Source organism: Melanerpes formicivorus, unplaced genomic scaffold, assembly GCF_026170545.1.
Source record: "Melanerpes formicivorus ecotype bairdi unplaced genomic scaffold, bMelFor1.0.p_v2 SCAF_5, whole genome shotgun sequence".
In the NCBI taxonomy this organism is placed as follows: domain Eukaryota; kingdom Metazoa; phylum Chordata; class Aves; order Piciformes; family Picidae; genus Melanerpes; species Melanerpes formicivorus.
The window spans coordinates 19,550,230-19,566,676 of NW_027142357.1; the positions used below are offsets into that span (position 1 = coordinate 19,550,230).

Genomic DNA, 16,447 nt, shown 5'->3' on the forward strand with positions numbered 1-16,447 from the left:
GAAAACATTTGCTCTCCAAGTTCCTTTAGTACCTGGGTTTCTGTTGTGACAGATGTGGAGGAAGCTCAGTCTCACTTGTACTAGCTGATGAACATCCGTGCTTCCAGATAGGCTATCAAGCAAACCATAACCCACTCATCTCACCAGTGGTGAGATTTGGTGGCATTTGCTGAATGATCCTTGCCCAAAGCAACACAAAACAGCTTCTTTCCCTCCTTTTTACTTTTGGTGCTCTATGTCCCACAGGCATGCCAACCACACCACTGCAGAACTCAGTACAAGTGTAGGTGAAAAAGCAACTGTACCCTGTGCTTCTGCAGCCTTAATACTTCAGTATCTCCCTTCTACTCCAGTAACTGTATTTTGGAAGGGTTAAAGTCAGCATGGTTTAGGTATCAGGCAAACAAGAAATCATTGCTCAGAAACTGAGGCAGAATGAAGTTTAGTTTTTCTAACTGTGGGGAGGCATTAAGCATTTTGTACAAACTAAGCTATATATGATAGGGACTTCTGAGATTCTTTTACAAAAATCCATGTCTTCTTGCATATTATACAGCAAGCTGTGGCATACCAGAAGGAGCAAGGACACTCCAGTGAGGCTGGCTGTTTCACCCACAGCAGAAAACCCTCAAACTGAGCAAGAATCAAGTTTCCGTATGGATCCCAACATCTTAACAGTATAATGTCTTATCTATACAGGGTAAAACAGAAACTAGATTTCAGCATTTGGGCATAATTAACAAGTTAGCTAGGCCTGATATCAGTTAAACTGTTCCTCTCATCCATTAAAAACCCACCAACCAATAGATGCTATACACGTGCTTTTGGAAAGTAGAAAACCAGGTGGAAAGAAAGAAAATGGTACCTAATAGAATGCCATAGCATCAACTCTTGTTCCAGCCGCAATGCATAATATACTTACTAGTGAGTATGTCAAAGAAATAAGACTAACTCTGCTTGCAAGGAGAAAGCATTATTTCTTGCTGAGGGTAAGTCTGCATGTCTTGATGAAAATTAACTGTAATCATGTTGAAAACATTCATTTGTTAATTTTCTTTTAAAGCAGGTTTTAGCTATGTTGGTGAATATGGTTTTGGTCTTACAAATGCAGAAAAAGCAACTTGTTTAAGACCATACCAGAAGGTGTATTTGCTGTAATAGGCACATAAATACCACATATACTGGTATACTTTTATTTACTGGAGATGCTTTTCAGAGCTTTGTAGTGCAGATGCTGTGTTCTAGCCAGAGAAACCATTAAAAAATAGCAGTTACTTCTCCCAGAGAAAACTGGGATTATATCAAAGCAGTTCAGTTCTTCATAACAAAACTCTGTTCTTGGTTTCCAATACCAAAATTGTAACATTGCAATTTTTTCATACGAATTAAATGGAAACAGAAATAAAGGGGGAAGAAAAAGCTTTTAGAGTGTTAACTCTCCACGGCAGGAGGAAGCCAGCATGGGCATTGAGCTCGGCACACTCATCCTCTTCTCCCTGTTGAAAGAGACACAAAAAGAACTCTGGCTAAGCATTTATTTTTCTGCTAATGTGAAAGTTTTCTTTTAAAGAGGAAGCAGATTGAACAGAGCACGAGAAAAGAATTTGACTCTGGCTTATTTCCAAAGGTTTTTTTTTCCTGATGATTCACTGTTATCACTTGTATTCACATTAGAACCAGCCTCAAAAAGAAATACCCAAAACTGAAACCAACTCCCCCCTACACCCAACAACAAAAAACCCCATAGCACAAAAGCACTAAGAAATAGGATCTTTCCTACTGCTAAATTCTGCTAATAAGCTATGTAAGAAGAGAATCACATAAGATAAGAGCACCTATGTTCATTCACATTTGAGTAGTAAGATAGCTAAGCCTCTAGATCTGGAACTTTTGAGCACATCTAAAGATGGTGAATCTCCAAGGTGTTAAGCAAAATGGTTGACACTGATTGAACTTCCTGCTTTACTTCAGCTATACAATAAAATATAAAATGCCTATTTATCTGAAGTCCAAAATATTCCAATTTTCAGTATGGTCTCTCCAATAGTTTTATTTTCAAACAGGAGTTTATTTGGATATTCAGGAAGCAGACTGTAACTGCTAATTCTCTGAAAACATGAACAATACAAATTAATGTATTTGAGGGCACCCTCTCTCCCTCAGCCCTGGCAGCAGTCAGTTGTGAGTGCCCGGTTTATGTAGCAATTCACAAACGTACCATTTTACATAGGCATTCAAGCTAAAAGGAGGCAAAGCAAGGCAAAAGGAATGCTGGTAGGATTGCTTTGTTGCTGTGTACATGATTAAAAGAAAATAAGGATGCTTGTCATAGGCTTCTGTAACTTGCACCTCTTGACAAAACCTAACAGAGTTTCATTCCCCCTGCCTTCAATGATATTAACAGACAGGTAAGGATAAAAAGCTAACTTGAGCCCAAACAGCAATCTATGATTTCTGTAACATTTTGTTTCATTTTCAGTAGATTTACTGCAGACATACTCTAGGGAAAAGCTTGTGTAGGTAGGTGTCAATGCAGCAGGTTCTACAGTTCAATAGATTATTTTTTTTCTAGTTCAAGTGATCAGCACAAACACTACTGAAGTACTACAAATAGAGAGGTGTGATGCCTTCTTACCCCATCCTCACCATGCTTTAACTTCTCTTCTATTTTATTCATACAGCAGCAATGTCTGCCATCCTTGCAACCAGAGCTTGATCAGTTGGAAGAAAGCCTGTACTGAGCAACAGTAAGCAGATCTTGTTTGACTGCAGCTCTACACTCTAGACATGCTTTCTTAAGAATTAGATATCTGTAATTTCTTATGTCAATCACAATAGGATTCCCAATTTCCCCTTCAACAACTAGTTCTGAGTCCTCCTACCACTAGCACTAATCATTACATTTTGGGGTTCAAGCATACAATCCCATCCCATTTACCACCCCTATCAAAAAGGGTTTGTGTGGGTTTTTTTGACACTCATCTATGAGCTCCAGACTTACTATTTGGAGAAGAGGGAGACCCAAGCATGAAAATGTGATGCTCTTTTAACATTTGTAGTTCATACACCCCTGTATCTGTATGATGGAGCCCAGCATTACCTGGCTGCTGGCACTTAGGAAACCATATGAGTGGCTAGTCTACACTTGACAGAAAAAGCCATTGTCTCTTACCTCACTTTTAGTTGCAAGGCCAAGACTGTGAAAGAACCATAGGCAGAAGAGACACTAGCTTATGCCATTAGCCATGCAAGAGCTGCACTAGCAAAAAGCCGTAAGAGAACAAACTGTTTTATGCCAGCAGAGGTCAGTGGGTGACTCTCGCCAAATGTTTCAGATGCACATTGTGTATTACAGATAAGGTTTCGAAGTCAGCGACATTCCCTGGAACACTGAAAGCCATTTTTTTATTAGATGCAACCATTTTGCCCTTTTGGATCACATTAACCTAATGATGCTGCTGCTTTGTTATGTTACCATCTCTTTGCTTTTCTCTCCAAAATACACTTTTAGGTTTCTGGCAGACCAAATAAAGGTACATTAGCCCAGGAGGCTAGGAAGGGAGAGGGAATAGGCTCCCAAGCTAATGCCTATTTTTAGAATTTCCATTACAGCTCCCTACACTAATGTAACTGGCTAAGCAGCTGAGTGTGTTGCTCTGGAATGTACAATGTGTGCTAGCCGATCAGCCTGTGAAACACTCCAATGCTATTAACTTAAATATAATGAAAAAACTTAGTTTGCTTAATAGGTAAGGAAGACAACAATACTTCAGGATTTGAAGAGACTTAATGCTTCAACATCTGGCTTGATTAAAAAGCAACTGAGACAGAGAAGAAACAACAATATATACTTAAGAGAATCTTCTGATAGTAAGGAAGTTTTGGGCAATTCCATCAGTAGGTACACTACCGCTGTACTGAAAATTTTACTCAGTAGGCAAGCTTGGGGTTTTATTTGCATATTTGACTTAAAAACAACACCACCATCCCAAACCAACCAACAAAAAAGAAGCTATCAGTGACCCTTCTGGCAGTCACCTCAGACTATTACATAGCCACAAATGCCCTTCCCATCCACTTCCCATCACAGGGAACAAAGGTTCAAGGAAATTAAGAGTGTCATTTGCCTGTTAAGTCTTTCCAATAAAATAGGCACAAGATCACCTGGCCCTAAAGTTGAGAGCAGTGAGGGAGTATCAACTCATAAAACCTTCTTCAATAATAAATTAACAGTCATTCTACATCACACATGAGCTTCATTCTTCTGTGATATTCTGTATCTGACAGAGTTAGGATCTTTACCTCATTATGTTTTATGAATTGCTGCCCATTTGCTGTAGGGATAAGCCACTGAATTTTTAACTATTTGTCAAGTTAGTATCAACAGCACTTAAGTATCTGTGGTGCAGAGGCTTGGGGGAAAAGGACAACAAACATACCACACAACTACAAATGTTATTGTTACACCACCATCAATGTGTTGAAAGGTATCACTCCTGAATGCTTTTACATGACATGAGGATTTTGCCAATAGAGTACTGGGAACAGCTCCATCACTCTGCTTGACCACCTCCTATGAGGACAGACTGAAAGAGTTGGGGCTGTTCACTCTGAAGAAGGCAGCAAGGTGACCTAATTGTGGCCTTCCAGTATCTGAAGGGGGCCTACAAGAAGGCTGGGGAGGAACTCCTTAGGCTGTCAGGTAGTGATAGGACTAGGGGGAATGGAATGAAGCTGGAGGTGGGGAGATTCAGACTGGATGTGAGGAGGAAGTTCTTCACCGTGAGAGTGGTGAAGCCCAGGAATGGGTTGTCCAGGGAGATGGTTGAGGCCCCATCCCTGGAAGTGATTAAGAGCAGGCTGGATGAGGCTCTGGCCAACCTGATCTAGTGTGAGGTGTCCCTGCCCATGGCAGGGGGATTGGAAGTAGTTGACCCTTGTGGTCCCTTGCAACCCTGATTATTTCTTCCTCTCACTACAGGCTGGCTTTATATGATCTGCCAGTCTCCTGTGACTCCTCTCTCTAAACCTAGCCACACTGATGCAAACAAGAAGCACAAGACAGTCTTTGGTAATGTCTGCTTGCAGTCCAGGCCCCCCAGGGAATATTCTCTGCTCGAGCAGAGAGCTCACAAGTTACTTAGAAATTTGTTTATATCTGCCCTGAACTCAGCACCTATGTATTTCTACCCTCAGTCATCAGATACCAAACAACTCAATCCAAGCAGCAAGAGTATCAGAGAAAGCCTGATTCAGAGACACAGGGCTGGAAAGATGTCCCAGTCCCACTGCTCCCCAAGGTATGATGGGAGCAGCCGACTCCTTTACTTCATAGCAAAAGTTTACCTGAAAGGTTGTAAAATCTAAGTACAGCTCAAATAATCTTTAAAAAGAGGCAAAAATTCTAAAGCCCAAATATTTTATTTTAAAAGTAAACTTTGTACAGAACATAGTAGATCTGAGTAAATACAGCAGTCTCAGTGATACGACACAAGGGTTTGCTTTTCACAGTCCCTTCACACTCTGGAAGGGAATCAGAAGGCAAGCCCGGCAACTGGAAGAAAAAATTGCTCTTTATCTGTCAGAACATGTATTTCTAGAGCTCCTTGCACAGCTTTCACACTATAAAACCAAAGAGGACAGGAAATTTTCACTAGGACAGATGATTTATGAAACTGCAAGTCTGAGACATAAATCTCTTTTGTTTCTAAATTCCTTTCTCCTCCTCCCCCTCCCCCCACCGATGTAATTCCCAGAAAGGTGTAAACTGTAGATTATGTATACACACAGTGCAAATACTGTGCAAGCAGAAAAGCCTAACCCTGTTTTGTTCTAGCACTCAATAAAAGCAAGCTGATTCTTCTACTATTCAACTGTATGTTACTGACATTGCATTCCAAACCTTATACAGTAGTCTCCACAACTGAAATGGCACTTGTACACTTTGTGGTTACCCTGATGCAATTTTCATGGCACCTCCTCTTCTACACCACCATGTACAAAAGAACCCATCCACAAAGTAGAATTCTTCAGCTGGTTTTGCTGTACTCACGTTTCATTAAAAACATCAAGCAAAATAACCTTCTACAGTCATGTGGAGCCAGCTACAGACTGCAGCACTAACCACTTTTTATAAGCATTCACAAACTGTATGCAACCCATTACATCCCCCTTCTTAGTTATTTTTAAATGCCTTTTTGATGAGGCAATCATTCTTCCCCATCTGATATTATAGCCAGGGTGTCTCTTAAGAATGTTACACATTTACGTTTATGCTGCTCTATGCAACTGGAATTCACTCACTTTAAGCTGAACTGTAGCTTACTAAATCCTTCTTTTTTAGGTTTTACAGAGGCAAAAAAAATCCAGGCTTCCAATTCCAGTGATTATTTGTCACTGTCCCTTTTTCCAATAAGGAAATTCAAGGTACCATCTTTCGTCTGCTGGCGGTTGGCCAACAGCCACGCAAACAACTATCCTTCTACTTAGCTCAAATCCTGGCCTGGAGGCATCCCTCTACCCCAGGACCAGTGCAGCAGTTCTTCAACTGCAGGAAGAGCAGGGAATAAAAGAACCCACAGAAACAGTAATTTAACTAAGGGTATTCTGGTTTAGACAGTTGTGACTCCACAGTGTATACCACCAATATGTTCCTATCACTGTCATCACCAGGCAATGCTAGTGTTGGTGCCATGGAAGCTTTCAGTACTGGCCTCATCTAAGCAAAAATACTAAGTGCCACCTCCAGCTGCTTCTGCTGCAGTTTTTAAGTTACTCAGATAATCACCCTTAAAATAGCCAATATGCACTTTTGAGTACTCTATAAAACCAAGTATTAGTGCTTGGAGACTGCTCAGCTGCAATTTTTAGGGCTTCCAGTTTGAACTTAAGCATGTGGTGTTGTTTTAGAGAATTCTTAGCTTCTATTTGATCCTTTATGTTAAGATCTGTATTGCAGAAGTTGGCCTGAAGCACAGAGCCTTCACTGCTTGGTTCTGTGGGCAACAGTGCCCTGAACTGTCAGAGTATCAGTATTTTTTGTGATCAACTTGAAAGCATAAATAAACCTGCAGCACTGATCACTGCATAAAAATAATGGCTTAAAGCCCCATCTCCTTTCAGGAAGAATTTTACAACAAAACGAAACGAAAAAACACCCCACCATTATTGGCATGAAAGCAAGGCCTGGTGCTATCTGATTTGCAGTTTTTAACAAGAAAACAATGACCTGTGCACAAAGACTATTAAACAGTTTTTCCAAATATGATTTGCACTGAGGTAACTGACAATTCTTTATCAATTTTTCACCCAAGAGGGGAGGGAAAGAAGGCACTAGCTTTGTAATTTAATTTGATTAAGCAATTCACTGTAGGCACTATGACATTGGTGAAAGAGTATGTAATTTCAAGGCAGTCACAGCTTCAGTCTTCCATTCCAAGTTCTTGTTTCAGACTGAAAGACAAGCAGAAACATGAGTTACCTTGTAGCAAAACAGTTTGGAAATTCTTTAAGACAAATTAGTGGAAGCCCTGACAATAAATATAGCTGAAGTTGAAAGCCAAAGGCCAAGAATGGATATGCCACTTGTTTTGGGTAAGAACCAACATGTCAGAAAAATCACATGGCAAAATTTCAGCATGGACTGACCTTCAGATTTACCTGACAAACTGACATGCGGAGAGCTCTCCTCTCCTAGTTTGGAGCTGCTTATCCCATTTAGAGCAGAGCCATGCCACTAAAACGATGGCATACTTACCTTTTCAAGTAGGCATGGACATTGTCATAGCCATGGTACTTGGCCAGATAAACCAGGACACCTGTAGCACATCGGCCATCTCGCTGTCTGCAGAAACTACAGTTGCAAATTCCACGACATGGTGGGCACCTCCAGGTCTAGATAAAAGAACCAACACACCTTTTAATGAACTGCCGAACCAGACATGATTCACACCCTCAAATTCAAAGAGAGACCTGCCCCACACTGAGTTCTGCAGTATCAGTGCTGCAGAAGCTGCCTGAACCAGAGCACAAGTACATATTCTTCAGTCTGAGAGATTAAAGTGTCCTTTGCCTGCCTCACACATAGCCACAGGAAGCACTCTGCTCCCAATTCCCACGCCACTTCCACAGCCCAGAACAGCAGCACTTTGTCCATCCATATTACAGTTCCTTTCCATAGGGCATTAAGCACTAATGTAAGGCAAGTGAGAACACTATTCTTATGTTTAAAACACAAAAATGTTTTGGCAGCTGCTCTATTCTTGTAGGTTAGTCAGGCAAACAGAGCTACAGAAGTAGTAACTGCAACACCTTCTACAAAATGCAAGAGCCTGCAGTTCAGTTTGAGTCAAACCAGGACTGCATTATGTACTACAGGCCATGTAAGCAGTTCTTCTCCTGCTAAAACTCTTTCGCTATGAATAACCCAATGTATTTCTCTGCTCAAGATAAGGACAAGTCAGTCAAACTCAAAACTGTCTTACCGGATCCAGCAATGCCGTTCGGACATCTTCCCCATACCTATTGCGGAGGCAGGGCCCACAGAACTGCCCCCGTACGCCTATGCAGTCAGGGTTACGGCAGTTCGTCTTGGTGTCTATGGTTTTCTGGCGACACTGATGACAGGTGGATCCCTAGAACAGGGATTGAAGATGGCTCTTTAGTTAGGGGAATAGAGCACTTAATGAGCAATCTCTTAGACAGCTAGCATGCCTATCCTGAAACAGAAAGCCACCTTGCAAGATTGAAGCAAGACTTTTAATTAAGCTTTTTCCTTGGTTGGTACCATCTAGGTTCTACAGTTGCTCCAGGGTGAAAGGAAGCTAAATGGCTTGGTAAAGGCTTTTCTATAAACTCAGGAGAAGACAGGAGATGACATTTCAAGATCTCAGGCACACTTCTCCCAACAATCACTTCCTTCCTCTCAGAGAGGGGGCTGACAGGGAATCTACTCTGTTTGATGCTAAACCAGGTGGAGAGAATAGCAAGAAAATGACTTCCCAAAATACGTATTTCACAAAGTTGGTATATACTTACTGTGGCCCTGTTATACACTTTATCTCTAGCAGATCCACAAATATTATTCAGCTCTTCTGTTGTTATCTCCTCAACTGGGCGCACAACGTGTGGAAAAGCCATGGCACCACGGTGACCCCTCCTGGGAGTTCGGGCTTCTTGCTGAAGAGCAAAGGCAATACTTTATTAGTTCAAGTAAAACCTCTACATAGACAAGTAGGATCTTCAAAGAAATGCCCAAGTCTCAAATATATATTGTGTATTTAAACAATAGAACAGATCTGTCTGAAGGTAAATAATATGCATACAGCTTTAGCACCTTCACTTCAAGGTGCAGAAACACTACTGGATCTTGCTTAATTCCTGCTGGCAGGAAAAATGTTCTTTTCCTATACTTCTTCCCAGGCTATGGCATACTCAGCTCCGTATGAACTGCTATTTTCTTAGAGGGCTTAAAAAAAAAAAAGAAACATCAAAAACCAACAAAACCCAAACCCGCAAAAGGAAAACAAGAAACTCAACATACCTCTGGGTATTCATCGGACATCTTTCTTCTTCTCACCAAGATGTACCGGTCGTCCTCCTCTTCTGGTAAAGGTGTAGGAGGACCTTCAATTAGGGACCTAGATCTTGTGTGAGGCCGCGAACTTCTGTCTGGGTTCCTCCTCAAAGCACTTCTGGGTAATGAATGCCTTGGAAGTCGCTTTGGTCCCTGGAAAAGTTTAAATGTTTCTAATGAAACAGATGAAAACCCAGACAGCTCCTGTCCATACTATGACTGTTCCTCACTAAAGACATGCCCTCCTTCTGTCTTTGAGAATGATGAAGTTGCCCCACTCTATCCCAATCAGAAAACACAAGATAAAAACACTCTAGGGAAATTCATCTTGGGCATCCTACTAGCTACAAATAAATACTGAATAGCAAATCTGTGTACATTAAGGTAGCAACATACAGTAACTGCCCCATGCAAGCAGCAGAACCAGTTTGTAAAGGGTTACAACTTTAAGTATCATTCCCATCTTCACACAGGTTACAGGTAAATTAGCAGTGAAGTTCTTTACACTGATGATTCACAATCCAGACTTCTTAACTAATCCAGATATGACAAGTGTCAGGGTTTTTTTTAAGGTTCCAAACTTGTGGAATATTCAGGCTTGACCTTCAAAGTCTGAGATACTCCTCTTACCTCCAGCCTTTGTTTAAATATGTATTTACACAGCACACTGTTTAGTTTTATTGGCCTGGGGGGCTAAAACATCTAGCCCTCATGAATTAATCTGTTCTGCTTTATGCAGTTGCAAATGCACAGTGAGGATGCCTGTTTTAGGAAGCAACAAAATTCTGAACTGGACTTTGATTTTATTAATTTTTTTAATGGCAATTCCCATGTGTAATGTCAGAATTTGCATCTCAGAAATCTGAAGGCAAATGTAGTACGTTTATACTTACATGACTCACAGTTGGCAATGATTTTCTTCCATCAAAGATACCAGAAACATTTTGCAACTCAGCCATTAGTTTTGCAAGCTAACAAGGGAAAGAAAAAGGAAGCAGAGCCTTAAAAGGGTGTTTATGTGCTATTACAGACTATTAGATTAGGGCAATTGGTTTGAAGTACAATTACTTAAAGGCAATGCAGTCACTCTTCAACTTTTTACTTTTATGTCCATTTACATTTTAGTGACTGCAAGTAATTTGAAAATGCTCAAACTTATTATGTTGAAGCCCTATTCTTTAGGCTACTGAAGTACTTAGCCTATGGGTTTTCACATGCCAGTGGATATAAAGTATCAGACTTAAATGTTAGGAATGTAAATTCCACTTCATGCATTCACATAATTCTCATTAGAGTTAATCTGAGCAACGAAAAAGGACCCCTAAGAGTCAAGGGGATGGAGAAGGGGGAGGGAAGGCATCCAGGGAGGCATTGAGTACTTGCCATTGCTTTGTTTTCTTTTATGTTTAAAGCTCTTTTTTCTAAAAACATGGCACCATTTTCTTCAGAATCAGAGTCTGAATCTGGAGTGGGCATCTGCTGTTCAGGAAGAGGTTCCACCTCACACTTCCTCCTCTCTGATCTTCGAGGTGTAAACTGCATGACTACTTTTAGAGGAACAGAGCATTTCTGCCTTCTCTGAGACACCTCACTTGCAGCACTTTCATCATTCTCTTCTGAGTCTGATTCCAATTTCTGTCAACAAACCAGAACGAAAGCATATGAATTCAAGTGAGTTGTTCTGCAATTAAATACAGTTTGAGAATATTTTGTGTGAGACTGCTTAAGAAAATTATCTAGCTGAAATCTAGACATCTGTATCTCCAGTCCCAGTGCTATATAGTGGGTTTTTTGGTGTGTGTTTGTGTTTTACCATTTGGTTTTGGTGTTTTTTGGGTTTTTTTAATTTTTTGTTTGGTTGGTTTCATCTTTGGAGGGTGTGAGGGAAGGGGCAAAGGGGGCTTGAGGATTTGAAAAAGAAAGAAACAAAACAAAACAACCCCCAGCAAACAACAAAGCCCCAACAAAACCAAAACACATCCTCAGGGAGAACAACACTGTGCTGCCAAAACACATCAGAAAAAGGAGCTTGATTTCAGTCACAGCAGTCTTACCTGTCACCTGCAGCTCTAATAGCAAACACAGTTTGTGTGTGAGAAAGGCAACTGCCTTTAAAGGGCTTGATTTAGCAACATACTCTATTTGGGCATAAAAAATACTACACAGTTCTCAGCACAGGGTCAAATTCAAGTTTATAAGCTGTCAAGAACAGTCATCTTGCAGTATCAACGATATCAAGTGAAAACTTTCTTCTACAGCCAATTAATTAATCCCAGTATTTTATCTTTAAATTCTGATGTCTTGCTTTCAACTTTTGTAAGAAACAAGGGTTCTGTGAGGACAGAAATTAATTTCTTCAGTTAAAAGCTCATTTTGCAATAGTGTTTGACTTCTAGGTTTACACAGTAAGGTCCTTAACAGGCTTCCCACTTCATATTCGTGAGTCTCACATGGCAATACTGACTTGCACAGAGCTTTGTGAAACCAGGCATGTTGTTCTGGCTGCCCATTTTGTGTAGTTATTGATTCCTTTTTTCTTATATATATACATTTTCCTGTTTATTCTCTTTACTTAACTCAGACATGTCCTCTTCCCATCAAATGTATTTTATTTCTAGTCACTCCTCAGCATATTCTTAACCCAAATATGGTACTATTTCTTGTTTTCCCTACTAAACACTAACTGCTAGTCTTATTAAGCAATAAAACTGCTCTTGCACTGATGTTAAGGAAAAGGAGGAAGCCAGGTGTCACCACTTATCACTATCTACTGCTAAAGTACAGCATTTTCTGTGATAGTCAACAATGCAGGCATGAACCCATGCCAATATACACTGGAGTTTGTCTCAGATTTTCCTAGATTGCATGGGCTACCGTAACACTTCACATTGAGAAAAACATGGTAGAGTCAAACAGAGTAACATCCAGCAAGCAGAGATTTAAGAGCTATTATATTTCAAAATCCATATGGCAGATTTTATTCTGAACATGCAATGCTCAGAAGCTTGGGAGATTTTTATGCAAGAAAATTAAACTATGGCTACTTAGGTTGTACATTAAATTAAATGCTGGTTCTTTCCAACATTTAGCTTTAAAGATGAAGCTGCTATCATTTTCCAATTAAAGAATGTGTAAGAATTTAAAACTGCAAACTAAAATCAACTGTCTTACCAATGCATCTTGAATCTCATTTCCTGAAAAGCCACAGAAGGATTCATCATCAGAAGCTTCATGAAAAATTTTTGCCAGTTCTTCTTTAATATCTGTCCTAAGTTTGCATTTCTGCGAAGAATAAAATATCCTTTAACTGAAGTTGCATTGAAAACGATTCACAATTACAAGTGCAGTATAAGCAAACAGCTTTTTAAATAAAGAAATAACCCAAACAGTTATGCATTTAACAAGAGGTTTCAGAACTGCAGTTGCAAATTATCAGGCGTGTTAGGTTAGGTGACATTTCAAAGGCTAAAATAAATAGCTAATCTGTTTCCAACAATTACCACCTAGAAGCACAAGTGATGAGGGAAATGAAATTACAGCATATAACACATATTTGTAAGTACCAGACAAAAATGTAAGCAAAGCAAAGCAGTTTTAATTGTGCACAAAACATTTACAAGCTTTACAATTTTTGCAAGCTTTTCTATCACTGCACATTCAAGTTATATTTGTTCTTGTACTGTACTTACTGTGTTTGCAAAATTATCAGAACCAAAACTGTCACAACTGTCATCAGAGGATGAGGATGTTTCCATGGGAATCAGTTTAGTATTTCGGAATGCTCTTAAGTTTTGCCTTCCTGAGCAACGGCGCTGTAAAAGGACAATGGCAGCACTTAATAAAGGAGACCTACTGTAGCATCCTAGCTTTTAAGAACATCCTCAAATCAAAGTTTAGGAGGCCTGAGCATTATAGGGTGTTCAACAGCCTTGACTACAAGGCAGAAGAATCACCACCAGCTTCAAAATAAATTACTGACGTTAAAAAAGGGGAAGACTTTCTGCTCTCATACATTTCTGATCACTGTTATAGGTGAGTTTTGTTCAGAGTATTTAGAAAGAATTCTTTTATACACACAGCCAAGTGGAAACAGACACAAAATTTATAGCTTTCCCTATTCGTTCTAGGCAATGCTGCAAAAAGAATTACAGGTCCACAAAGAGTACCTGTAAGTACACTTTGATTTATTAATTACTTCTCATTTGAGGCAAACTCTAAATATAATGTTGTTAAGGAAGCACTATGGAGCATATCCATAGAAACAACTGCTCTAGGTACAACAGCTTGCTGTTTTGTTAAACTTTATTACTGAGCTCAAATATTTTTTTGATGGGCTTCAGGTTTTCATTTCCCAGGGAATGTTTCTGGTAATGACCCATTTTACCTCCCCAGAGTGGCAGCAACACGAAGGCCAAGGCTGCTGCACCCACACTTTGACGATGCCCGTGTCAAGCACTCTTGACTCTTCCGAGTTCACAGGCCCAGCCAACCGCGTTTTATAACCACAGTTTAAACTAGCCAGGGCAATTTAAAGACCTCCGTCCTCTCCCCAACACCGTTCTGCAGGCTACTTTTCGCTGGAGCAGCACCCTTGAAGCTTGCCCACGCTTCAGCCTTCGCTGCTGCTGAGAAGGAGCAAACAGCTTGCCTGCCCGGCCCTGGCACACATGTGTCCTTAGACACAAAAGGGAACGTTTCTGGTGTCGCCTTTCGCCGGGGGCTGAGGAGGACCCTAGACGGAGAAACTCTGCCGCAGCAGGCCGAGCTGCACCGAAGGGTGTCCCGCAGGGGGCCGGCCTGCGCTATGAAGCCCAGGCCAAGTGACCTGTGATCATCACTGACAATCAATTTCCCGTCTCGAGCGCAGCTCCTCAGCTAGGATCGCTGACGGCGCCCCGGGCCTCTCGCTCCCGCCAAGATGGTGTCGCCCGCCCCCGCCGTGAGGCACCTCCCGCCTCGCGCGCTTCCCTCCCCCGCCCGCGCGCCCCGGCCGCAGGGGGCAGCAGGGCGGCAGGGGGGCAGTAGGTTGGGCGCTGGGAGGATGGTGCCAGGCCCCCTGCCCCCGGCCAACTGTGGCTCCGAAGCCAAGCCCTCCACCTCGGGCAGGAGGGCGAGTGCACCGCCGGACCCGGGGAGCCCCAGCACAGTGGCAGCACAGGAGGCCCGGGACTGCCAGCCTGCATGGCAGTGCTGTTCCCACGTCGCTTTCCCCGGGCTACCCTGCGAGCCTCAGGCCAAAGACTTCCCCCGCTCGACCTCTCCAGCCTCCCCACAGCCCCAACTTCTCTCTGGAGAGCGAGATAACAAGCAGCACAGACCCACCCGCCCCACCTCCAGCAACAGCAGGGACCCGCAGCCATGTGGCGAGCCGGGCGAGCCGCCCCCCCCGCTGCGAGCACCGCTCACCTGCGGGCGCGACGGAGCCATGCTGGCGGCGGCGTGGCAAGCCCCGGCGAACTGAAGGTTCGCGCCAAAGTGGCTGGGACTGAGGGGGGCGGGGCGGGGCCCGGCGGCGCCTTTCCCGCGTTGGCGCCCACGTCCTGGCAGATGCATCTGACACCCCCTCAGGATCGGGCACTCGGCGTGCCCACCTCGCAGCCATCTGCCCATCTCTGCTGAGGCCTCCATTAGTTATCTTGAGGCGCCCCAGGAGGGGACATACGCGAGCCCTATTTTGTTTTTTCTGTTGGCAGTGAGGGGTTTGTGGAACTGCAAGGGCCTGGCACTGTGGCGCGAAAAGCTGCCGGCCGGAGCGCCACAGGAGTCGCATGCTAGAGGGGAGGGGTTGCGGGGAGTATGAGCCGGGGAGGAGACGGAGAAGGCCCAGTGGCTGCAGCTCGATGTTACAGGGTTGGTGCTTTTACGTGCAAAGCCTGCGTACGTGCCAACACTCTGGCGTAAAACCCGACACCTGCTCATGTCCAGCGGGGGTTCGCGAAAGACGGGGACCTGTGACACAACTGCCCCCGGGGCACCCCGAGTGGTCCTGCAGAGCACGGGCCTGCCAGGCAGGATAGGGAAAGAGCAGGTCGCTAGGAAACCCACTCAAGAATGTGGACTTTTCCCTCTATTGCTCCAGTAAGTGGGGTTCATCTTTGCCGGGACACCAGGAGCACAACTCGGCCTTGGGAGTGAGACTGCGGGTGCCCCCCCGCGCCCCCTCCGTGGCTGCCTGTGCTCCCCTGGGAGTACAGGAGTGTTACAAGGGAGTTGGCTGTGCTGCCCTTCGCAAACAAAATCATACCTGGAGAGAGGCTAGACGAAAATGGATCATTAGTGGTTGTAAACCATTTTGTATGATTTTGGTAACACTGCATGGAATCAAATGCAGCTGTTAAAGTAACAGCTGTGAGACCAGCATTTGGCAGCATTAACAGGAGTAGCCCTGAAGACTCCTGTGTGGAGTTTGTGGCCCCCTTGTTCCCTGTAATCCTCCATTTGATCAGGGTTCAATACCAGGGCAACTGTAGCTGATGAACATTTTTCAGGTGCCTTGCCTACAGCAGGCGAGTCCCCATTGCTGTCAGCACAAGGGAAGAAGGCCCTGCACACGTGCAGCCCACAGCAAATCTGCATCTGTGTAAAGCAAACCAGGAATCATCTCTAAGATTCTGAATAGGCTACAGCACAATAGAGTACAAGAGCCTTTGTGGAGGTTTTTGGTTTTCTGTGGGCATTGTTCTTCCTGCATGTGCTGCAATCTGCCTTGTAAAAGAATCTCCATTTAAAATAAGCCCATAATTACATACCTACCTGCACCACTGGCTTCTCAGTGCACGCACAAAAGCATGTGAACTAAACATCATTCTCCAGAGACCAGACCACATTCAATTCTTTCTAATCCACAGTAGTGGAGGATTCCACCCAGATGGT

At 43.0% G+C, this 16,447-nt stretch overlaps 1 protein-coding gene across 1 annotated transcript; it reads right to left on the minus strand.

The window, feature by feature from the left end:
- Window positions 1–5,383: 5,383 nt before the first annotated feature.
- CDCA7 (cell division cycle associated 7) lies at window positions 5,384–15,048 on the minus strand. The gene is made up of 10 exons (XM_068138557.1): window positions 14,981–15,048; window positions 13,264–13,386; window positions 12,746–12,856; window positions 10,958–11,209; window positions 10,468–10,545; window positions 9,542–9,727; window positions 9,037–9,177; window positions 8,484–8,633; window positions 7,757–7,893; window positions 5,384–7,452 (listed from the first exon to the last, which is right to left on the minus strand). The coding sequence occupies exons 1-10, from the start codon at window positions 14,999–15,001 to the stop codon at window positions 7,422–7,424; spliced, it is 1,230 nt and encodes a 409-aa protein (XP_067994658.1). The 5' UTR covers window positions 15,002–15,048; the 3' UTR covers window positions 5,384–7,421.
- Between the last annotated feature and the right edge of the window lie 1,399 nt (window positions 15,049–16,447).